At 41.3% G+C, this 25,575-nt stretch overlaps 1 protein-coding gene across 4 annotated transcripts in view; it reads right to left on the bottom strand.

The window, feature by feature from the left end:
* GABRB1 (gamma-aminobutyric acid type A receptor subunit beta1) overlaps positions 1–25,575 on the bottom strand; it is a 147,020-nt gene that overhangs the window by 18,109 nt on the left and 103,336 nt on the right. For all 4 annotated transcript variants that reach the window (XM_055701873.1, XM_055701888.1, XM_055701877.1 and 1 more), the window contains one exon: positions 19,908–19,990. In XM_055701873.1, coding sequence (XP_055557848.1) covers positions 19,908–19,990 — 83 coding nt within the window. The remainder of the gene's footprint in view (positions 1–19,907; positions 19,991–25,575) is intronic.

Genomic DNA, 25,575 nt, shown 5'->3' with positions numbered 1-25,575 from the left:
TAGGGGTGGAAAGGGAGAAGGCAGAAAACAAGGACAGAATTTAAAGTTAAAGATCAATTTTTAGCTAGCTCTAATGCTGCTGCTTTTCATTCAGGCTCGAGTTACTCAATTTACTGACATGTTACAACATCAGCGAAACAAACTCTCTAAGAGGAGCTCTGACAGTAAAACCAGGTTCGGTTCCCAGCTTTGCCTTGATTTCGTATGCCGGCTTGTGGCAAAATACTGAGTTTGGAGCCAGTGGAGGCAAAGATGATTCTAGAATTCAGGTGCCTGTACTATTACCTGGCCATGTCTGTCAGAGCTGCAGGTATTCCTTTGATATTCATGCAGCATTTTGTATTTTAATTAGACCATGCCATCTTTGATCTTCTGTTATCACAGGACTATTTCCTATTGACTTAAATTTTCCTTTCTTCTCTTTCTTTTTAACAGTGATGTTGATTATTTATCATTTAATTAAAAATTAATTTGCCATTCTACCACTGGAAATGTTAACATTATTGTTAACATTTTCAAAAACATTTTGATTAAACTCAAAACTGACTGAGTTTCAAAAAAAAATAAATCTCACAATTGATAACTTTTTTGGACTAATATTTAAACTGGTTCCAATTTATTACATTTTACTACTTTCTCCAGATATCCACCAAAGGAGAGAACAACACTCATCTATTTTTAGACTTTTCCTTCAGGTGTTAGTTTTAATCAGGTTTAAACCATATGACACAGATCAAATAAAAACATGTGTTTGAACTCAAAGCTTTAGCAAACTTGACAGTAGTTTTGCCAGCTGAACCAACTGCATCAGAAACCTCTCCAGAATTAGGGACTTATCCTTTCATATGCAGCAGCAACACAATTTCTAGCTAGGGAAATCAGCCTGGAGATGTCCTGTGACAGCGCCTGGTATCAGCCTTGTCTCTGGCAAGGTGACCACGTGCAGAACGGGTCTGTAGTTTCCCTGGGGACAATCAGAGAAGCCCTCACAGCTTGCTGCAGGCTCCGGGGACTGCTTGGCAAGTCTGCAGTTATTGAACAGCAATCTTTTGATGCAAACACACAGTGATGGGCTGAACAAGGTTAAGTGTTCACGTACCTTATTTGTGAACTGCTCAGTGCCATGGTTTGCTGACTATCTGAATTGCTCCCGAAACTGTACTGATCTGTGTAATATGGATCGCTGCTGTTTGCTTAAAACTGTGCTTCCTGTTACTTATGGTAATTTTTTATTTTTTTTTAAATGAACCATCCCAGGGCTCCCACACAGGGCTCTCTGCATGACTGGTTTTCATTCCTTCCAGGCAGAAGCCAAAAGCTTTTCACTGAAAAAGGTCGAGGTAGCTGCTTGGTAGTGGGACTTCAGTAGCTGCTGTAAAGGCAATGCACACAGCCGTGCGCCCAGCATGAGCCACGTCCAGGGTACAATACAGAAGGATTGAAGGACAGAGTGAAGACTGCAAAGTCTGTTTAAATGGCTGAGACTAAGATTTTCAAGGAAGTGTTAACTTCATTTTCTTGCAAATCTGTATTATAAAAAAATCTCTGTTGAATATTTTCCCTTTTTAAAAAAGATGGAGCAAAACAGAGGAAATGGTAAGGTGTCATCTCATATGGAAAGGGTATTGATTATGTATAGAGTCGGTACCACACAGATATCCTCTGCATGAGGTAACACTCACAGCTATTTCTTTGTCTTTAGGGGCTAGCATAAAAAAGAAAGGCCAGCACTACCTAAGGTGTTGCACCCATACTTGCTGCAAAGTCACAGGTGAAGGTTTAGGTGTCAGAATCCTGGATTCTGCTTCAGGCTTTGGTAGAAAAGAATGAACCTCAGTCTTCTGTTCTGTGCCATTGTCACCTGGGGCCCTTTTCACACCCCTCCCTCTGATTTTGCTGCGGTTGTGCTGCTTTCTCGGCCAGGACCCAGGGCAGAGAAAGGAGCCGTCTCCCATTCCCAGCAAGTTCTGACTTCATGCTGTCCCCCTCGTCAGCCTCTGCTAACCTCTCTGCAGTTCCTCTGCCTGTTTGACAAAAGAAGGAATAATTCGAGCACCTAACTGCAGAGAAAATTCCCTTCCCCAAAGGTGAATTACTGTAGATTTAGTTGTTAAAACTAAATGGTACCAAATAAACACCTGGGGTATCACAGGGCAGATTTCAAAAAGAAAATGGGCACAACTTCCTACAAAAGGATTGCATCGTGTTATTGGTACAGTGTGTGGGGATGCTGGACCCTGGCAAAAACAGGTTATGGAAGTTTTGTAAGGTAGGCAGATGGGCTTTGCACTAGTCTTGGAAAGATTTCTATGACTTTGGCTACAAAATGAAAATTATAACTACAAGGTTATAAAGTCAATTAACCAAAAAGCAGGAACCTTGCATGGAAGATTTCAGAGGATGACAAGCCATCACTGTTAGCAGGCCACGGCTTTAACCTTTACAAGTTTAAAAAAGGCTTGAGAATACAACAAAAAAATGGATCTAGTGTGAACCGTTGCTGCTTCTAATATGCTTGTGCCTTGAATTTAGTCGGGTTAAAGCTGAGCGAAGTTAGGAAAAAGGGATAATGATGTTTTTCAGGTACGAGCATTCACATTTGTTAGCTCTTATTTTAGAAGAGTAATCAAGAAGGAACATCTTCCTGCGGTTTCGTATAGAGAACCTTGGTACAATCGTGATTTTCTTGACAGTCACTGTGATAACTCTGCCAGACGCTAACAAATCGTATACTCTCCTCAGGCATTCCATTCCTTGGTGTGATATGATTTTTGTTGTGTGATGCCTTCCATTATGTGCTTTGCACATTGTAGGTGTGTGAGAGGCGTTGCTTCCACAGCTGCTGCTGACTCACTGGTGCAGGGCTTGGAGCCCCTCATGTTCCGTAGGTGTTGACATTGTTTTTTGCTTTCCAAACTAGCAAACTCGAGAGGAAGGCAGTTGGCTGCAGTTTAATGATTGGAACCGATCTCGGCTCCGAACAGAGTCAGCAGAGGACAGATCACTCCTTCTCCTTTTTGAAGTGGACAGTGCCTTCAGATGAGGAGCCGTAGTGATGTAAATGAAGAAACATTCAGTGTGGAATGTGCTAGCTTCTGGCTAGCAGGTCATGATAAACCCTCAGTTCCGGCAGCATACGCCTTCACATTTGCAATGGAAGAAAGGCTGTTTCAATGATAGAAAAAGTGGCTCTAGCCTGCACAGAGCCCAATCTAACAGGCTGAGTTGTTCACTGGACGTACCTGTTCTGCCCAGGTATTCCCTCGGCAGCTCCTTTTCGCATGTGAGCCTTTCCCTCCGCGTGCATCCCCGTGTCACCGCTTTACCAGGGGGTGCTGCTGCTTCTGCCGCAGCGAGAGCGGGGCTACAGCTGGGCAGCGGTGTCCGAACGCCAGTTGCACAGGAGTCGAATACCGGGAACCTGAACTATTTCAGTTACGTTCGTAACAGCTGTCAGGAGCGGGTGCAGCTGCAGCGGCCTGGAGCTGTTTCCCCAGGCGGGCATGACCGTGGCATTAACCACGTGGAGCTGCCGTGACAGCAGGGGTTGCTGCAATTCAGTTGTGCCCGTTCCCTGGAAATCAGGATCGGCTCCTCCTCGCGGGAGTCGCCTGTGGCAGAGCTCCAGCTCCGCTCCGCAGGCACACACCGGGCACCGGGGGGCGCCTGTCCCCGCCCCGCCCCGCCTGTCCCTGCCTGTCGCCGCCTGTCAGCGGGCCCTGCGGCGCGGCGGCCACTGGGGGGCGCCCGCGCTCCGGCTCCGGCTCCGGCTCCGGCTCCGGCTCCGGCTCCGGCTCCGGTCGAGCCCGGCGGTGGCGGCGCGGGCCGGGTCCCCGGCGCTCCCGGTGAGCGGCGGGCGGGGGCGGGGGCCGCTGCGGCTGCGACGCGGCTGCTCGGTGTTTCTGGAGCAAACACGGTCCCATTCTGTGCTGCCCTCCCCAGCAGCCTAGCCCACCCAATCAAACATTTCCCCAGGATTTCTGCCTGTGGTTTTGTTGACCTAAGTAACAAGTGATTGCTAAGATTACCATTTATATTTTTTAATTAGTAAAGGTCCCATGAAAATTACTTGATCCATTTAAGCCTTTGCTTGCTCGCTCGATTCTTTTTCAGCTTCAAAGCCAACAAAACATGTTCGACTGCCCAGCTCAAGATAGCGAACTTCTGCTTCCTCTAAAATCATGTCTAGAAGTGATAGTCTAGCCCTTGATGTGCCTGTCACATAGATAGAAATGGAAACACTTGTTCTTTTTTTGTATTTTTTGTGTTTTAATTCCAGACCAGCGGCCGAGAGTTTAAGTGAGAACACTTAGGCAGAAGTACCACCAATCTAAAAAGCAACTAGATTCAAACATGGCAAGAAATAGGTTATGTATAAATCTTGCTGTTCACAGGAAAAAAAATAAATTAGAAATGTTGCTGACATTAATAGCTGAGATTAACAGTGTATTAGATGTTAATGTCACCAGGCTCTTTTATTTTCCACTGCAGTACTTACCATCTGAAATACCTCTGGGATAAATAAAGATCTGTATTACACTAAGTTAACAAATAAAGTCACGGTTCTACTGTTATTGCCGATTCCACAGACATGTCCAAATGGAGCCTCATTTTCCTTCCAGTTCTCCAGGGCAGACAGCTCTGAAACACCCAGCAACAGGGTCTCTGCCTTAGGGACCTGAGTCTAAACAGGGCATTTCAAAAGTGTTTCCTCCCTGCGTGCCCCAAACCACTCGGCCTTGCGTAAGGCCACGGCGCTGGAACCCAAGCCTCTTCCCCTTGCCTAACAACTTTGTCTTTGCTGCTGAATGTACTCTTACAATATCATTTTTCTTGTTTCACACAGTTATTATTCCTATGACTGTATTCAAACAGGAAGATAAGTAATTTGTTCTGCATGCCACCAAGATGATCCATCGACTGGTAAATTTGTTGTACTATTTCAACTTAAACCCGATGCGTGAATGGGGCACTGTGGACCTGAAGATGTGTTTTGGAAAGAGATGTCACTAGTTAACGCTGAAGTGACAGAATTGCTTGAAAAGGCTCCCTGCCACCTGTGTTCAAGTGGGTGTTTGTATCTATAAGTCGTTTATTCTTTTCACTGAGAAATACTTTCTATAGGTAGATGGCAGATTGTAAATGGGGATATGAGTCAGAATTTAGCCTAAGCAATACTGACCCAAACAAAAACTTGGTTAGACTGCTGGAGTACTACAAATTGTCAGTTACTTAAGAAGGTTTCTCAAATAAAAATAAATTTAACATATGGAGCAATCTGTTCCATCCCAGTTGGAGACATCACTTCCCATCCATTAGAAGTAGAAAATAAATGTTATTACAGCATAAAGTCACTCTTGCAACATCCTAATCTAGTTCAGAGAGTGAGTTATAACCTTGCCTTACTGTGCAAACACTTTTAATATTGGTTCACTGTTACTTGTTATCATTTTTTGCCCCTCTAACTTTTTAAATCTCATTTTCAAGCGAGACTCGATACAAGGTTGAAAGTCCTTTGGGAGAGGAATTGTTTGGTTTTGCTTAATACCTCTTTAATGACTAACACAGCAGGACTTCTTAGTATCACTGCAGTCTCAATAGATGGGAAACATTGAAGATTTCTGGGCAAGTAGTCAGGCTTGTGCTGAAAATGCCTTACTGCTTTGTCTCCTTCTACTGGATTATGCTAGTGATGTCAAAGGACCTACTGACCCTAAAATAATTATATTGCAGTGCACAATCAGAAATACACATTAATATGTTTTATCTAGTATGGCTTTCATGTGCAAGAGTACCTCTTATAAGGCATGCTGGTATATTTTTTTTTTCCTGTTCACTAGTAAGAGTTTTATTCTCACTAGCTATAAAAACAAACAACTCAAGGAATTATTAGGAAAGGAAAGGAGAACAAATGCAAAAATCTTTGTTTGCATTTTCATATGCTTTCCAGTTCATGTTGTGCTATTTCTTGACTATTATATGCAGTTTTCTTTCTTTCCCTAAAACAGCTGTACTAAGCTGGCCAACAAGAAGTGTCACAGAGATGACTTGCTTCCACTGAGGGACAGACTGATTGAGTCATGACTCTTCAGGCTGGACGTAAGGTGGCTGAGGGGCTGTTAGGACAAACGTCTATAAGACCCTAAGTTATCATGGTGAGTTTGAACAGGATGTGATTATTCACAATCCCTCACACTTCTAGAAAGCAACAAATCATATGCCTAGTGGCTAGTTGAAAGAAATAAAGGGAAATACAATGTACAGCCAAACAGCAGAAGTCATTGCGCAAGGTGACGTGTCAGAAGTTTATGTTTGTTTGGAAGCTATCAAATATTCACAGAATAAAAGTCTATCCAGGTTATAAATCACAATGATACTATTTCTGACTTGAGGTAGCAAAGTGCAGAACACTTACTGGAGGTGTGTACTGGGGAAATATAAGCATGTATATCCTATGCTCTGTTCCAGCTTCACACATATGTGCTGCCGGCCACTGTCAAAGCCAAGAGGACGGGTGAGACAGACATTTGATCTGAGAAAGCACAGCAGGTAAGGGTCTGACATTCTACTGCTGCCTGATTTGTCCCTCTCATGTCTCTTACCTTTGCAACTCACGTTTTTACTTCAACACTGGAGTGATGCCTTTTAGCCTGATGTTGAGAGCCTCTAACTCTACGCATCTTTGTGTAATTTATGTAAATTAAATTGCAATTAGAAAACTTTGTTCATGCCCATGATCATTTTGTCTAGTAGTAAGCAACCTGCCCATAGTAACTCAGTGGCTAAAATGTAACTGAAAACTCAGAAGTCTCTTACATGCAAATGTTTACCAAGCAGTGCCAGTGATTTAACTTTGAACTTGAGATATTCTGATGACCTGTTGTCTCAGAACTAGCAGCAATGATATTGCTTTTTTAACTTTTTTAACAAAGCAGGTGTGCAGTGTGTGCTCCCGACTAGTGTCTTCTTGTAAATATTTAGTTGTGTAATTGTACACGTAACGTACAGGTGCACAGCTGCTATTGATGGATCGGTCCTGATAAGCACAGCCTCCTTTGCCTGAATCGTCTTCTCTTGTGGGTTTGAGACCAGCAAAGTTCTGAAGTCGTGCTGTCACGTTCTCTTTCTGGTCTAAAGGCCAGCCCACAGCAATGAGGGCAGAGGCTATACACAAGGACATTAACCCCAGTAGTTTCCTTTCCTCACATCCAGGTTCACTTGCTGCTGGTACCAGACTGTCCTTGAGAGTTTGGAGCTGGGAAGAGAGCAGTTGTTTCTTTCCAGTAGTAAGCATCAGAAATCTCAGTTGTCTTCTCTTGCTTTTGTTCTGAGATGCCTTTTTCCTAAACCTGTTTTGAGCTTTCTGCTTTTCCCTTTCTTCTTCTGCTTTTCAGTGGACAATTAGGCTGGATACCAGCTGTATCTCAGTAGAGATCTGAACCAAAGCTCCTGACCTCTTCTGGTGAGGTTTGCTTGCCTTTCCTCCCTATTTCTTTTTATCTTCTGTCTTTCATTCCCCTCTGGTTTGGCAAGGAGGGGGAAAAATCCATTTTCAGGAGCAGCAAAATGCAGACCACAAATTGTTTCTACTCCAGTCCTGGCAGCATAGCCTGGGAGTGCCTGACCTGGGATGAGAGACCTTGGCACGTGAGAGATACCTGACCTCTACTGGAAGCCCAGTGTTGCAGCCCGTCACCGATTTTGCTAACTCAAAACTTCCAGATCCTCACCTGAACCAGACTAAGGTAACTTGACTGCAGTGCTGTCAGGAGCACATTTTATGTAGCATTTATGTCTGTTGCATATCACAATTTTCACCCTTCAGCTTTCCTTCTCTTTCTTTCTCATCTGGAGTTGCTGTGCAAGAGATGGCTATCCCAGTCTAAGCCATTCTCCTGGAATTTTTTTCTGACTTGAGTTGCTTTACAAAGTTAAAAAGAGAACACTATTTTATAAGCACATTATGTAAACATTAGCAACAGAGGTCCAGCTGCTTAGCATTCAATTAATTTAGTTCAGTCAATATTGCATGGTACATAGTTTTGTCTGCTCATATTGTAAACACATCTTGCCCTTGAGCACTTATTTCGTTTGCCTAATTAAGATCTACTTCTAAGCGCTCTCATTCAGTTGCAAGGCAGACTCCCCCCATTTTAGGTACAGCTGTTGTACTCAGTGGAAAAGGCATTTGAAATCCAGGTCCATCTGGTTTGTGCTCCAGTGTGTCGGGCCAAAACCTACTTTGGTTTAAGGCAGCAGGGTCTCTGTTTTCAGCAGGACTCCGACTGCAGGTGAATCAGGACATGTTGTGTTTCTTTCTTATACCAGCATGGCTTATGCAAGTACACCTGATATTTCTATGCATTATTGTGTTCCCCTGTCTGACATGGTGAAAACCCTTTTAAAATTTTTATTACTTAATTCAGGTGTGCCATTGTACTTGGGCCTTTTAGATCAATGACGAGAATGAAGTTTTCATGGTGGACTTACTCAGTGTTCTGGCTGTGTAAGTAGCTGAGTTTTCCATTCATGAACAATCGTATAACAATTTATACTGAGCTACATGAAATTTTTCATTCAGACAAAATTCAGAATAATCGAGAGGAAAAAGGTACTTTTCTAATCAAAATTAATTTCAAATAAAAATAGCAAGTATTTTGCCTTTTGAAAATGAAGTATTGACTCTTTAGAAAGTCTGTTTTACAATGCACATGTATTGTGCATGTATTACACTTCTTCTGCGTACATATTTTGCCAAAACAGTTACACATTACTGAATTGATATACCTCACTGGGGAAAAAGCCTTGCCCGAAACATACCGTGTTGTTATTTATTACATTGTTACAAGACCATGAAAGGAAATGCAGGTTTGACTGTTGTTTTAAACCTGTCACTGATCCACTTTATGGCTGTAACCATAGGTAAATACTAATTCTGTACCACCACAAAATAGGAAGAAGAAATTCCTACAAAGAACCAAAAAATACGGAAAAGTACATCCAGATCTGTACTTGGTAACAGATTTATAGTGTAACAGGAAAAAAAAATAAATAAAAGGAGCTTCAGACTGAATTCTGGTCTTGGTTCTATAGAAATGATTCGCATTGCTTAGGAAGCTGGGATGGCATTGGCTTCTCCTGAGAAAATTTATCTTTGCTAAGGCCATTGAGATAAGCCAGCATCATTTTAAACACCGTGACACATCCTGCGGTTCACAGCTGGGCTAAGCAGTGCAAGCTACCAGCATTTTTTTGGCTGCCTGTGTTGCTGAGATTGAATTTGTGCTAGCAATGATTAGGAGCAAAATAGCAAAACTGCAGTAAAAAATAGCAGAATTCTGTTACTACCAGGAAAATATACACTATTTTTCATCCATGGGCTTTAATACTATACAAAAACAATCTATCTCCATTTTGTAGGGACACCAGAAGCGCATAAGGGAGAAGTATATAAGGTATATAGAGTTTACAGTCTATCTGAAGGACTCAATTCTGTTCTCAGTTCTGGAGGGTAGATTCCTGAGGGCTGGAAGACTTGTACGTGACTGCACTGCCCACTTCGTAACATCACTTCATGTTAATGTTGTCCCAGGTCAGGTAGGCAGCCTCTTTCTACATTGAGACTTGAGGCACTGTGTTTTGTTTGTTTGTATTATTGCAGTGTCAAGGAGCCATAGGTACAGATCAAGCCCCGGAGTAGATAGGCACTGAACAAAGAATTTCTCAAGTTTTATAATATCTGTAAACTCGGATGCCTTTGGGGCAAGGGTTCATTCACACAAATTGAAGTGAATCGATGATACCAGTATCTTCTAATTTGTTTTGGATTTTGCTTGTTTTATACGGCAATTCACACCTTGGCAGAAGACAAGTAAATACATAAACTCTACTTACGGCTGTTACATCCTAGGACAACTGCATTATCGCAAAGCAAAATATGCCAGCTCTTCCAAAAAATGTGATATGACCAGGTGCAGAGGTTTTTTTCCCCTGCTGCTCTGACTGCAGCAATACAGACTCATTTAAGAGCACAGCTGTTTCCAGAGAAGTCAGCCCCTTCTCTAAACAAAGCCTTATTTTTGAAAAGGCAGCCCAGCTTTTCCTTTTGCTGTTCCCGTGGCCTGGGGGCTGTCAGAGGCTGAAGATTGAGACCTGGTGAGTCTGTGCTGGGAAGCAACTTGACCCCAGCTTTCATGTCCACTGTGGTCACCGGGGGACAGCCCAGGCCCTGTATTGGTACCTCGGAGGCTACCGGGATGGCGTTAAAAAGAGAAGAGCAGTCGGTGAGAATAACTCTGCATTCCTCTGTGTGCAACACAAAAGTGCTTAAGATATACCAGACAGGTGACTTGGCTACCTTCATGTGCTGTGCACTGAAATCATCAAGTGTCAAGTACTTGCTATCAAAACGTATGCATCCATATAGACACAAGTTATCCATCTTTTTGAAAATAAAAAGGGAAAGTCATATAGACTATACCATCAGCATCTGAGTAACTTCCAAATTTGTATGCAGTGTAAAAATACATTGTGAAAGTAAAATAACTGGTTTATAGTCCTTTGGGAAAAGAAATCTTTCCAAAGTGTGGAAACAGAGCAGTTGCTGTAGCTTAACACTAGTGTACTGTGAAGAATTATTTTAGCTTAGTGACTGACTTAAAAGATGAGTGGTAAGGAATGACTTAAACAGAGCCAAAAATGCGTTTCAATTTTTGATGTGAAAAAAATGAATCACAGTCGTAATTGGCTAATTTCTCAGTTTCAATATCAACAAGCTATTTGTGAATCTGCCTCTCGGAGTATCTGAAAAACAACTTGCTCAGCTCCACAGCTTTGTGCTAGTCTTTCTGTCCCTGTGATGTTTAAATCTGCTGCTGTGGATGCTGATGCCATGACTTTAAAACCACTCCTGTTTTGCTGCCAGCATGTTCTCTGCAGCTCAGAAGGATGGCATTTCAGCTGTGTCAAAAGTTAATGTGCATCTACAGATTGCTGTGTGCATGCAGAGTCTGCATGGGCAATCCTGAGAGTGAATTTGCAGTGACACAAGCTCAGTGTGTGTATTCTGCATAAGGCATGTGGAGTGACCTAGGGTGTATTATCTGAATGTCTTTAGAAGTTATCGAAGTGTGTTTCAAATTGCAAAATATGTTGCCCAGAGAGTAGTCACTTTGATGTCCCAATGGGCAGTATATGGGATCACACCAGCAGCCTGCGTGTGCTGGTCTCTGTTCCTGCTCTTGCTGGGATGTTTCCTGTGGTACCGTCTTGCTTGTTTAATGAGTGTGCTATGATAAAGTGTGCTTTTCTGTTTTACTGGTGTTAGCTGTTCTTTTGCTAGGGTTTGTGGCAGCTAGCTGCTTGAATATGGCATTTGATCCTTGGCAGCGTCCTTCTGAAATAGAGCATTTTATGCATGTCATAGAGCCGGCAGCAGTGGGAGTACAGAAGGTGGCATGGATGGAGACCCACATTGTGAATGCTGTGAATGAGATGAAATGCTAAGAACCTCTGATCACTTATAGCTGGCAGATTAAGTCAAGATGGCCAGGCAGGAACTCTTCTGCCTTTTGCATGCAGATAGTTAATCATCTCAGAAAGATCACACTGTTTGAGTGATCTGAGTATTGGAACAGATACTTCGCTTTCTCTCTTTGTGGTCCACCAAGTTTGAAATAAATTTAAGGCCGAGTGTGTATTTTAGAGCAGTTAAAGGAACTGGTGAGAAGCTGAAGAGAGCTTTTATTCCCAGTGCTACACTGTGATAACCAGAGACAAGTCAAAGTGGAGAAAACAAGGTGGGGTTTTTTCCCTCAAGGTTTGCACGGCCTGGGGGAAGCAACACATGCTGGGACACAGGTTTATAGCTGACAGGTCTCATGGGGGAGCAGGTGAAGTCTGACAGGCGGGTAAGTGGCAGAAGTTCTTAATTTACAGATGTGGCAGAACCTAAGCAACTGTGAGGAGTGGGAGCTGCCCTCATTAGGAACATCAGAAAGGTGGAATCTCTTAAAAAGGGCATATAGCTGAGCATCCTTCCAGCCTTTTTTTTAACTGGGAAGGGGCCTTGCAACCGGTTTTTAGAATACTCTGAGCAGCGAGCTCCTTTGGAAGGGCAGAAATTATGCCTTCTGTGGAAGCAATTTGATATGCTTGGTGAGAAGAAGCAGGATGAGACCAGATGCCCTTTTAGTCGTTCTGGATACTGCAGGGAAAAGGCATGAGTGGATCCAGCTCAAAGCTCCTGCTGCCTCAGGTACCAGCACAGTTGTATTCATTAGTGAATTTTTATTGCCAGGCATGAATAAATTACTAGATATCTGGTGCCTGCAGACAGGCAAAGGAAAAGCTGTCTGGCAAATCTTGGATTTAAGACAGGCTTGTCATCTCTAATAAAAATAGCTCTTTTTGTTTGAGGTGTAGGCTCTTACATCCTTGGTAGTTCAAATGCAATCATACCCTGGATCAATGCAATCTTGTCTCAAGCAGGGAGCTGTGATAAATCTGTTCAAATCTCATTCTGTCAGACCACTCTGTGCCAACAGAGGTGATAATGAATGTTTAGGTATGAACACAGTTGTTTTTTCTGGCAACAAACTATGTAGAGGTTCAAGTGGAGTATTTTACCGATTCACTGCAATATCACTTCAGGTTGGTTGCACTTTCATCAAAGCATTACAGATATTTAGTGTTAGGTCTACTTCTATAGTAAGTAGGGACAGCCATAAAAACAATGGAGTCAAGGCAGAATCACCATTTTCTACACTGTAGCTGATGAAATAAATCTTCCTCTTTTCCCCAACTTGTTCTGTTCAGGTTTCTGTGGGCTTGTTCAGCTCACCCACACAAGTGGAGCGGTTTCTAAGAGTGCTGCTGACAAGGCTAAGGCATGGTTCAGTGTTGCAGTCTTGATCCCTGAATCATGCTGCAGCATTACAGTTGTCATAGAGACACAGATTTTTGAGACCAAAGGGACAGTTCTGATAATCTGCTCAGACCTGTTGTAAAACACATAGTCGCTTGCCAAGAAGTAAATAACTTTGCCAAATCGGAGTGCAGCCTGGCCCTCCCTCTCCTGTGACAGTGGAACATGTTTCACTTAAGCTTGGGGGATGCTGGAAGAGAAACCCCAAACAGGGATATAACTTGGTGTCAGACTGGTACTGTTGGCACAACACTTTTTTTCTGCTGAGTGAAAGCCAGGTGCAAGCTTAGTCCACAAGGTCACACCGTGATTGTGATACTGGTGACTTCAAAGGGACAAAGACTATCAAAGTAATAACGGCACCCCGTCCTATTTTCTAGGTGGTGCGGTGAGGTCAGCACTTGTATTTGTAATGAAGGATACTAGAGTGGGGCAGCTTGTGCACTCGGAAGTCTCTAACAGACAAGCACTGGGTGATTTAGCTGCAGCAGTTTGATGCTACTGTGCCTGGTGGTTTGCCCTCTCCTTCTGTCTGCTGCTTTATTAGCTGAGATGTGTCTCTGCATCTCACCCATGCTGGTCCAGAGCCTGCCGCAGCTGCTGCCGGGGACAGTGGGCTTGTGCCAAGGCACTGGGTTGTGAACTGCCATAGCAGTTGTAGTCCTTGCCAGAGGCTACCTGGTACAGCAGAACTAACAGCTGGGGGATTTAACATCTTAAATTGCCAAGCTGACATCCATCAGAACTCACGTAAGAGTGCCAAGCAGTCTGGGTAACCTCCAGCCAAGTATTAAGTCTCCTCTGTCCCAGTATATGCTAATCTGTGAGAAATGGATTGTTACAGATTCTAGCTCCGCTGATGAAGCAGTTCCACTTGTAAAATCCCTTGATTTAATACATAGAAGTTTCCAGTGGCCATCACAGTTTTATACACTGAAACAGGTGTAAAGTCTCTGATATGGTCTCCCATCTGCTGCTGCAGAATTTGGAATAAGGTGAACTGCTTGAGCAAAGCTGTGAAAATCTGTGTGAAGGAACATGTGCAGCCAAAATGCTCTCCTCCTAAATGTATACATTTCTCTGGTTGTCACCTGTGCATACATAGCTTTTGCAGTCCTGTAAGATAGCTTTGGGAAAGCTGGAAATGTAATTTTTTAATGAAATAATCTGCTGGCTCAATATAGGCACATGTTATCTCTGCATTGGCTGCTCTGCTGGAAAGGTTTGATAATAGGGCAGCATTTGATGTTTTGTGCTCTTTTCCCATTCCTGTGTAGCACAGTTGTTTTGTGCTATTTGCAGTGCCTTATATTACTTGCTGGTAAGTATTATTAAGGAAAAATTCCAGCAGTTTAGATTTGCAGGGATTGGATTCAGGAATTTGGCTAATTGCCTTTCTGTTCACAAATAGTGCTATGTTAATCTATTCTTTGAGCAGGTTAAGAGCAGTTCATCTGTGGGACTGCCTGGTTCCTCTGGAGCACGCTGCTGCCGTAGGAGTAAGTTTCCCTTGAAAACACAGGGGAACTCAAGAGAGGGCCAGGCTGTGTGTGCTACAGTATTGGTGTGCTACAGAGCTGCGCACCTATTGTGGGTGCACTGGGGAGCACTGAGCTTTTGGAGGGGAAAATGTGTCTCCAGCTTGCATGGTTTAGAGGTGGGGAAGCACCCTGGGACAGGGAGAGGAATCGCTCAGATGCCACCTTCTTGTCACCCTTTAGAGACAAAGGAGATGCTGCAGCTCTCCTGTTGAGAGGGAGCGGGGCGGGGAGAGGGGACAGTGTTTGCAGCAACTTTCTGGCCTCACACTCAAGCACAGTCCAGCCACAGGCTGACCCTGGGTAAATAAGCAAGACTGAACTGAGGAAGCAGGCAGGGCTTCAAACACAAGGAGACAGGATGGTGCAGAACATAACGCTTGTGAATCTGAGTGTAAAATCTGTTAACCGGCATGCTTTCCGAAGGATGCTATTCAGGGAACCACTTGCAGTCCTAGCGTCCTTGTACACGGGATTAGAAGAACACAAAGCTCATAAAGTTCAGTGTTTTGGGGAGAGTTTAACAATAGTGTGAAGCACATGATCCATTCTTGTTCATGGTCTTGTGTCTCAGCATTGGTTTAACTGTCAGGCTTTTGCTTGCTGTTTCTGCACAGTCATACCGCTTGTGATTGCACCTGCTGGTATCCACCTCCCTATCAGCCATGCATTTACATCTGCAGGATAGCGAAGATCAGTTTAATAACTACATGGCTTAAATGCAGGATAGATATTCTACATGCCCATATAGACCTTTGACTTGGTGTATTATTCACCCTTTATCTTTTTGCTTAAATTCCAAATTGACGTGTGCATTTTCTACAGGCATTGAAAACTCCTCATAAACATGTATCTTAATTTCCCAGTCAATTTACAGTGTTTCTGCTGATTAGATCTAATTTAAAGGGTGAGGCTGAGGAAAGGGCCATCCATTTGGAACAACTAAGAAAAAAGATAGAAAAGATTCTCAGTGTGAGTTGTGGTGCTTTAATTGACAAAAATGGAGCCATGCCAGTTTTCACCAGCTAAAGATCAGACATAGAATCATAAAATCATTTAAGTTGGAAAATGTTACTTCTACGTCAAATTACATGCTGCTGAGAGCTACTAGATTTAGGACTTTTAGTATTGCAGAGATTTACATGTCCATACAGGTCTTTTTGCTGTTTATGCATCCAGCTCCACTCATTGTTTTCTTTCTACAAGTCTCAAGCTTGCATGATTATTGGCAGCACCAAGGACAAAAATGACATTAAGAAACAAAGTTAGGATTAAAGAAAGTCAGTGTTACTGTTATTTATATTCCTGCTGAAGCCTAGAAGACTGTAGGCAGCAGCAGAAGAAAGTCAGTGGCAGTGGCAATTTAGAGCACATCTCCTCAAAGCAGGGATTATTGTTCAGTGATGGTTTCCTTGACCGGTATTGCTCTGGAAGCTGGTGCCATATGGCTTAAACCATATAACCATGCTCAGTATAAAAATGAACAAAACCACTTTCCAGTGCTTTGAAAATGGTCTGGCAGTACACATCGTGCACAGTATCTGTCTAGCTGTGAGGGATGCTGCTTGCTTTTACACAGGGCAGTTCCAGGATTGTGTAGTGATTACAGCACTGTCTTCTCTGGCCCTTTTATTAAGGAACAGTTCCACTCTGGGGATTATTTAATTCCTGTCTCTCCCAAAATTAAGGCAGATAAGCCTTTCTTTCAAAGGGATATTTTAAAACTAAGAAAATGTTAACATTTTGATTTTCATCCTATCTCTGTGAAGAAACAGAAAGCTGAATAGCTGAAGTATGATGCAGGAGCTGGAAGGAGATGTTGAGGGTGGAAATCTCACAAACATGGAAGAAAACATCACATGCCTGATGAATGTGGTGTGATCAGAGAGGCAGTGGACACAGTTACTGCCTCTTTATTCACCCTCTCCGCTCTGCCCCCTGGTAGCTTTCAAGGGGATTAATGGTACTACTAAGTGCAGGGTAATCAGGACAGCTGGCTTGAACTCAAATGCCTAAGAAAGAAGTAAGCAGCCTGCCCTTCAGAACTCTGTTCTTCTCCCAGGTATGATCAATAATTATCAAGATGCAGAGGAGAAAAGCTGTGGTGTATTAGAAGGTATATTTTAGGGGGAGAATTGTCAAAGATGTCAGCACTCCTGACACATCTACTACCTGTGGGCTTTTATTAGCAGGTAAGCACGTTTGTGCATTTGGAAAATCACCGAATTCTTAGTAGAACTGATCTAAATACTCATGAGAAGTAATGCACTCTGCGATTTTGACCTGTTGACAAATTGTGAATAAAGATTTTTTGATTTCTTTGGATCAGCTCAACAAGCATTAACGTATCAACATATATATATATATATATATATGTCTTTGGGGACATGAAATATTTATAGAAAGTGTTCAAAAGGTCTGAAATGCAATTTTCTTCTGGGGATGTGTGACTGGTCACATGGGTGACACGGTATTCTTTCATCCCTGATTGTGTTTGCATTTTAATTGCTTATTCCATCTGATGTTAATTTTGATTCTTGATGAGGTCTCAGTAGTAGTAGTAAGTCCATTTTCACCAAGCATTCACCCCTAAAAAGCTTCATTTATGTGAAAGCTTGTGAATAAAGACATATGAGCCAGCCAAGTGTCAGTCTGGTTTCATTATCTGGGCTGCCAGCGTATAAATGCTCATGTGCTTTGATCAGCTTCAGTCATGATTGGGCTGGAGACTTCAACTATCTCCCAGCAAATAAATTCAGGTATGAATTCAGTATGAAGGCAACATTTTGGTTGCTGTGGTACTGAATAGATACCCATTTCCTCTGCTGTCCGGGCAGAAGAGTTACTGAAGAGATGTGTTATGTGCTTTATTTTGAAAATCAAGATATGACTCATTCTCATAAATCCGTTGCATGCCTTATTAAGTTTAAGCCAGAAGATGAGCCAAGCAGCAGCAAGCAACATAAAGAGAGCTGTTTTGTGACAAAAAAGACAGGGAGCTGAAAAGCCCAGGGATGTGTGAGACAACCATGGGGTTTAACGAGTGCCTCTGTAGGTCCCATAAAGTGGTGGATTATGATACTCAGACAGAGTTTTGCACTAGCAGAAAGTAACTGGGGAGATCAGTAGGGTGATGGGCAGCACTGAAAAGGGAAGTTACAATCGCCTACAGTCCCTGCTTCTCGGGATCGAGAAGAGAATGGCTGCCTATGTGTTCATACACAGGGCTGTGGGTTTGTGGTGCTTCAGTAAACTCAGAGCAATGCAGATACAGGCAGGCTGACTGCAAGCAGATGTACGGGGAAAGGCAATACATGCTGGTCTGACACAAGTATTCATTACATGCACATTGACTTGGCCCAGCTTGCCATGCTACTGCATCTGTTGAGGGGGTTTAATATGGTGCATCACCAGTATGTCCTTCCAGAGACTTCCTTGTGCATGTTGAATGGTAACAGACAACAAGCTGTTGTGGTGACTCGGGACTGCGGCTACTGAGGTGCTTCATGGGGAACCTTGACAACACTGTCTCCCTGTTTTTCCTTCTGAGATGTCTGCCTGCAGTGCTAAAACACTAGGATCTTCAAAATAAAAGCCACCATTTTTAAATCTCTAATGAAATAAATGACCAGGTTCTGTTCAGACAATGCTCTCCAGTAAAAATAATTTGCTTAAGCCTACTGTTAATGTTTACTTGATTGAAATATTTTGCTGCTGGAATAAAAGGTTTGTTGTTCTCAACCTGGCAGAGAATTTCTAAAATCGCTATAACATGACATTCTGTGAAAAGGAGCAAAAGCAAATAATTTGTGGGGAAACGTTTCAAGGTGCTTGCCAAGCAATTTAAAATCTGAATGAGAAGCTGCACCTCCACTGACTTATATTAAGGCTGATATTGATTATGTGCTTACAAAGAAACAAAATAATTCATTATGGAGAGTAATTTTGATGGTATGTACCCATTTCAGTGCTTTAAATAAGGCATCTTTCTGGTGCCATCAAGTAGAAATAATAATAAGTATAAACATTGGGCTGAGAGCCCATCTTGTCTCTCATTAGTGCAGTGCTCTAGACTGACTGTATGCTTTTTTTCAGTGCCTGGCAATCACCACCTCACAGGTATGTTGAGATATATTACATTTATGTATACACAACTGATGAAAACCTCTGCAGTTCAGAATAAACTGAAATCTTTCCCAGCAATATTTTCTAAGGTTCAAAAAGTGAGTGTCTTCTTTGGCTTAGACTTATTTGTTTTATATTTGTGTTACTATACTATTAAACATTTTATATGTGAATATTCCATTGTTTTGACACTGTGAAAATGTTTTTATTTGTCAAATCTAAGCAATGGAAGACTAATGGAATAATTTTGAAAATTGGTGCTGTGAGGTTTTGCGGAATTTAACCTCTCTTCAGTCCACAGCAAAATCTGTACATACTGGACTTCTGAGAAATTGTAGTTCCTTGAATGGGATATGCTACAAACAATGAAATCATCGCTTTTGTTGATGGCATTGGTATTAGGAAATTATTTTGGTTAATTCTGGATCAGCTTGTTTCTCTGTTTATTTAACACTTCAGTCTATCCATCAAAGCAGAGGTTCAAATGCTAAAATCATTCTTTCTCTTCAGTAATTGAACCAAAGTACTTCATTTGGGGAAATCTGTTAATCCTTTCTAGAACCTCATACAGATCGCTTAACTCTAACAGTGCAGTGGTTGTAATGTGAAAAATGGAAATTCTTAGAAAACTGCTGCATTATTTTGCTTTGGACTCTATGTAGTCTTAACCAGTTTGTTTAGACAGACTGCTCTGTGGTCAGTGGCAGCAGCTGGTTTGACCAACGACAGAATAAAAATTCTTTTCAAAAACCTTGGTAGGCATTTCTCTAAAGGCTAAGTTTATAAAAGATAGACTATCTTAATGGTAAAAATTTGCAAGTGCATGCCTTGATCCTGCGCTCGTGGATGACAATGGCAAAGCTCTCATTAACCTTAGTGCTGAAGGATCAAGTTATTTCCTTTTTTAACCTCCAAGTGTTTTGGTAAGAGCAATTGATCAGTCCTGCCACCACCATGTGGGGCAGATGTTAACCTTGATGTTAGAGATGAACGCACTGAGGTGAAGTAATTAATTCAGGTTCTGCGGCTGATTAGGCACTGAAGAGGGACAGTGCTTGGTTGCTGTCCTCTGACCATCAAGAAATACTCTTCTCTCTTTGATGAGAGATTTTAAAAGACATTTTACAAGCTTGGATCAACCAATATTGTGAATTAAACATACTTTGGCTTATGTATTACAGAAATATGTTGGATATGTTCAGTGTGCAAGCCCACTGGACACAGCGTATTTGAATAACTTGTTCCTGTCGTACCTAACCTGTGAACGTCTTTCAATCCATAGCTGTCATTTGGCCAACCCTCTCCCTCCAGTAACTTACAGCTTTCAATTTCTAGTGTGCAGTTTTGTTCATCCAGAGGGTATCTGCGTAGATCCATCATGCAAGCAGCTGTTGTTGTGATCCTGCAAGAGGAGGGTGAAAAAAAAAATACTGAAACCACATTTTACTTGTTTGAGAAGGCAAGATTTTCTGTAGTGGCTTCTCTCTTTGTTTAAATACAGAATGGTTATGCACAGGGATTCCTGGAATACAGGCTTTACATAGCTTGTATTTATATGATTAAATAATTTATACAGCACACTATATTGGTTAAAGTATAAAGCATCAGAGCATATGGTGAATACTGCAAAGCAGGATTTTGACTGAAAACTTTATGTGCAAGTGTACAGTGTTTTGAAGAACAATTAGAGAGATTTCTACTTGGACATCTGTTTTTTAATGTTCTTCATTCAGACATCTTCAAATTGCTTTATTTATAGCTTGTACTGCTGATAGTTTTCTTTTTTCATTTTGTTGTCACCTGCTACTCTTTCGATTTTGTCTGATAGGTATGTGCATTTTCACCTGAGCTGTGGAAATGTTGGTTATATTTGATTCATTATTTTTAAGGTTTCATAATCAGTTTATCATTAACTGATAACTGAACATCACCTCTTAAAAATGGCATGATGCAATCAAACACTTGTGAAATACAACATTGTATGGTGGTTACTTAAAGAACATTGAGAGTAGCTATGATGTAGGCAGGATCTTCCCCATCCTTGCTCCTTCTAGAGGAGCATGTAAGTTGGTATTTCGTCCCTGAAGGTATTCACCATAGCCTAAGACTTTTTGCAAGGCAGTCCTTCTCCTTTTGTTGGACTGAAAATCACAGAATATCTAAGCAAATGCTTGCTGACAGGCCTGTGGTACCTGGGAGGAAGGTAAGTGGCTGTGTTAGGACAGGGGTCAAATTAAAGCTTCTTTTGAAAATCCCTTTAAGAAAGGCACTCATAGTGGTGCTTTCAAACTCACAAAAGTGGGTTATTACCCGCATTTGCCTTTTTTTTGGTGATAGATGGCTTCTTAAGTGTTATACAACTTCTGAAGTTGTGAATGGGCAAACTTAGCCTCTAATTTTTTTTGTGTCTCTCCCTCTCCAAAAATTTTTACCTGAGAAAGGCAGATCTTGCCTTGATCTGGATGTGTTCCAGTTCTATGCTAATTAATGTCACAGGAACACATCTGGAGATTTTACTTTTGATGGGGTGAAAGTCAAGCACACTTACATGCTCATGTATGGGGATGATAATCCTTGCTGTCATAGAACTGACAGAATTAAAAGAAGAAAAATGCCACATGCTTCATTACTGTGACATGCTTCAGATTATCCTAAGTCTACAAAATCTGCCTGTCTACCTGTGTGTAAGGACCATCTAGCTAGTGCTGTTATGGGAACCCATCCATGAAACTACTCTAGAATACTGTGTAAAGCACCATGGAAATGATATATTTATGCTTTTCCTCAGGCTGATTTTTGTTACATTGAAGTGAATTGCATATATCTTAATGGGTTTTGCATTTGTCATGGGAAATGTTGAGGGCTTCAGCAGAGGTAGGATCTTGTTTAGTTTAGCCATGTACCAAATATATCTTACTGAGAGGCACTGAGGAGACACACAGTAATCATTTGTCAGGCACCTACTTGATAGTGCTTAAGATCATACATAACTCTATACTAACATTAGTCACACTTAAATGCTTTTTAATGAAGGTTTCATAGGGTAATGTTTTGTTTCCAATTAATAAATCAGCCTTTATGGTAATTTTGTTCACTTACATCAACCAGATTTATTTAAGTGTGTATGGAATTAGAGGTTGACAGTGTTTCCCAGATCACAGAGTTGCAGTGGCTTGCTGTTTCCTAATGGCCAGTGTCTCTGTACTGCTGCCATCTGCAGTTCTGCATATCCTACATAAGTTACCTAAGCAATACAAGTTCTTATTCTTTATATAATCAATGCAAATTAATTTTGCAGTAGTAAATAATGCAATTGTTGTATACTTGTGATTTAAATATTCCACATAATTATTTTTTCCTGACGTTGTAATTCTGTCAACTGTACTGTCTTCTCACTATTTGTGCAGGTTTTGGCACGCTGGTTGGTTTGGTGTGTCTGATCCGTACTACAATCCAAGAACTAATATGAATGTACGTGTGGCTAAGACACTGCACTGCTAATTTCAGGTGGGATCTGGAAGTAAATACTTGGGTTATGCAGAAAAAAGGTAAGAAACCCTTAGTATCAGTTTCTAGCAGCAGTAAGTGATCCAAATCTGCTTAGCCTGCCCATTGGTAATTTCTCATCCTTGTTAAATCACTCCTTGTCTCTATCCCACAAGGAAAGGTAAACCAGAAGCATTTAATTTATGTTCTCTGCTTCCCTCAGGTCTGTTTTGCATATCCTATAGGGCCTCTGTATTTTGGGGTCAGTCTCCATACTTTGGGGAAAGTCAAAGGTGGTGGTGGGGAGCAGCTCTCCCCCTCGTGAGTCTTTTAACCCCTTAGCAGCAGTGCTGAATGCTGCTGTGGCTCCTCCGGTGCAACAGCAAGCAGCTGCTCCCAAGGAAAAGGGGAGTGACAGGGTTTTTGCTGAAGTCTGCAGAGGTGAGAGCCGCACAGCATGAGATGGGAAGGCCAACTGGAGACTATTGCCAAGCAGGCGGTGGAGGGGTAGCTTCCAGCAGCAGGAGAAAGGATCCTACTTCGGTTGCAGACCCACAGCTTTGGAAGTGGTACAGTGTCCCTGCTGCTTAAACTTTATTGGGAGTCTTAGGCTTCCTTGAAAATAGCTACCTATGACTGCAGTAGGAGTGCTTCAGGATCTGGTAACATGCATTACCTGTAGTTCATAAATCTGCCTTTCAAGCATTTCTTTCTCTCTCATGATAGATCTCAGCTGTGTAAAATTTTTAATGCATTGTGCTCTGGATAACCACAAATCTGTTTAAGGAGATAAATTAAACCCAGACGCAATCATAGTAATTGCTGTCTCGATTACAAAAATCAAATCTTGTATTATAAATAGAGTATAATCCCAAACCTGTTACTGTCTGTGCTCTGAGTGAGTGTGTGTGTGAGCCAGTGCTCACAGTGGAGAGTTAACTGATGGCTTGCACAAGCACCAGAAGCTTAAAACTGACATTCAAATGTGGAATACAAGGGTGTAATGGCAGGAAGGGGAATGCAATAGCCTGAAGACAGGGCAAAGCTGCAATAAATCTGTGTCCAAGAGGATTACTGCTGAAAGTCTCTGGGCACAAGCAGTTTCTGGCAATGGTGGAATATGATGGGGCTTTGTAAAAGTTTTAGTGGAGGACTAATCTTACACTTGAAGCAGAGCTATTTATATCCCAGAGTAAGATATGTTTCTTCCAGACTTTCCATTCTCATAATATGTTTTAAGTTCCAGTGTTGGGGCTAATATATTTTGTTTGTACAGTGTCTTTTGCCCTACTATCCTTACAGTCTTTAGATTCTTTTGAATACAAATGATAAAAATGGGATTTTGCAAAGAGTACAAGCAGTTAGGTGGAAATATATCATTGTGCTACTTAATTTCATTCATGTCAATACTCAGACATTCTGGGCTTGAGTGAACTCTGAATGGCTAACAGGCAAGACAAATATCTGCAAAAAAGCAAAATTATTATTTTTTTAATTGTTGCTTGTGTTTCAAGTTATCTGATGAACTGCTTAGCTTTTATTTTGATGTCTGAATCTCTAAATACCATATTCTTACTGTATAATCAAGTTCTTTTTTCCAAAAATAAAATTATATAAAACATTGATATCCAGTATCTGCAAAACTGAAGTCCTTATGTAATACTGTCAGAGGCAGCAGGTCTTGCAGGAACAAATGGTAAAGTTTAATATTTTGGGTTAAGTCATCAGTGAGCAGTTAAAGCAAGTTCAGAATGAGTGCAGGAAGTGGAGCTGTGGTTCAGTATTTAGAGTATTTCACCAAATGCTGTCAAAAATCTGTTCCTCAATTCTTGAAGAAGAGAAGAAATATTTAAGACAGCAATGACAACTAAATGTGGAGGTGATCAGAGTTAAACAATGCAAGATCTGTAGTGAATTGTTTCCTCTGTTTGGAGGACAGGTATCAAATTTTAATATGTTGGTTCTTTTTCTCTCAGTCAACAGAGCGTGAATTATAAATGTATATGAAGATATGAACTGGGGTGGACCCACTTTTTTTCCTTAAAAGCACAATAAAATCTTCAAATCAAATAAAGAATAACTTCTCTTCATCACTGCAGAGCTGGGGCTCTGGTGCACACTGGAAGTAGACTTTCATACCCCAGGTAAAACACTGTTTTTATTAAATCGGTGTTAATTTAACTTCAGTGGTATCAGCGAAATTAATCCCATAGCCACTGTTTGACATCAGAACCCAGTCCCATGTTCTCAGTGTAATCAGCATTTTTTTCTGGAACTTGGAAGAATCCTGATGTTTAAGATCTAATAGGATGTCTTGTAGGAGAGTTACTGAAGGAATAGAGGAAGGCAAAAAAAGGTACATTTAATCTGCATATTTTTTTCTCTGTCCAAACCATGTACAGGATTTACGGTTGTCATGCCAGCTGACACTAAATTTCCAAGGAAAGTGTGAGTGCTTGACCCTGGGAGAAAATGTCAACTCTCAACCTGCAAACATGCCCAACTTACAGTGCTTGGAAAAGCCTACTTACAAGATGTACATTTAAGCATTAGCGTTATTTGTGTTGATGTTGTGTATTTTACAGTGTAGTGTGTACTTGGGAAATTTGTGTTCAACAGTCTGTGTATTGCTTGTCTGGTCAAATTCTATTAAAAAAGAAGTTACAAGTGTTAGTAAAATTGGGAAGGGCCAATACGTGATTAAATAATGATGCTTTCACAGATCTCATGAGAAGCTGAGAGAAAATTGGAATATTGGGTCCTGAACCAGATGCAGTAAAAGATTTAGATACTTGGTTTTAGATATGAGTACAACAGCATGTGTAAACCAATTTTTTAGACTGGAAAATGATTATAATATGACTAATTTTTTTTCCTTTATCTTTTTTTTTTTTTTTTCTCCACAAAATCAGTAGGAAATATATCTTTGACTCTATCTTGGAGACAAGCTGCCAACTGCTAGGTCACTGCTGTAGACTACATACTTTGAGATAAGACTCAGGTTTATAAGGAAAGCTTTTGTATGGATTTAAGTTAGCGAGTGTAACACACATTTCCTTTCCATGTTGCTCAGAGAAACAGTAGACTTGCATAAACACGAAAAAATAAAAAACATCTTGAGGAAGACATCTACAGATAAATATACAGCTCAAAGAGTTGAAGCTGTAAGCAGCTGAGAACTGGGTCTAGCATGAGAAGCACCCAGTGACCTTTATTATATCAGGTAAAGTGACCTGTTCTACTTAAGTCACACGAAGACGAGGCTAGGAAAAATGTGTCATACTAGGGGCTTTCTCCTGTGTTTTGTTGATAACCTGAACTGGTGTTTTCTTGGTTTGCCTCTCCTTCATCTTTATTTTTCATTGAGAAAAAAATTCAAAATACAGATTAAAATTCACAAAGAAGTGAAAATGGTTTTTAAATGTGGAAATCCTGTGGTCTGCCTTTCTGAAAAAGGTGTATATTTATATGTGCATGGATGTGTACGTATATGTATATGTG

The sequence above is a fragment of the Falco cherrug genome, chromosome 1, assembly GCF_023634085.1.
Source record: "Falco cherrug isolate bFalChe1 chromosome 1, bFalChe1.pri, whole genome shotgun sequence".
Taxonomy (NCBI): domain Eukaryota; kingdom Metazoa; phylum Chordata; class Aves; order Falconiformes; family Falconidae; genus Falco; species Falco cherrug.
This window is presented reverse-complemented; position numbering and strand designations above follow the sequence as displayed.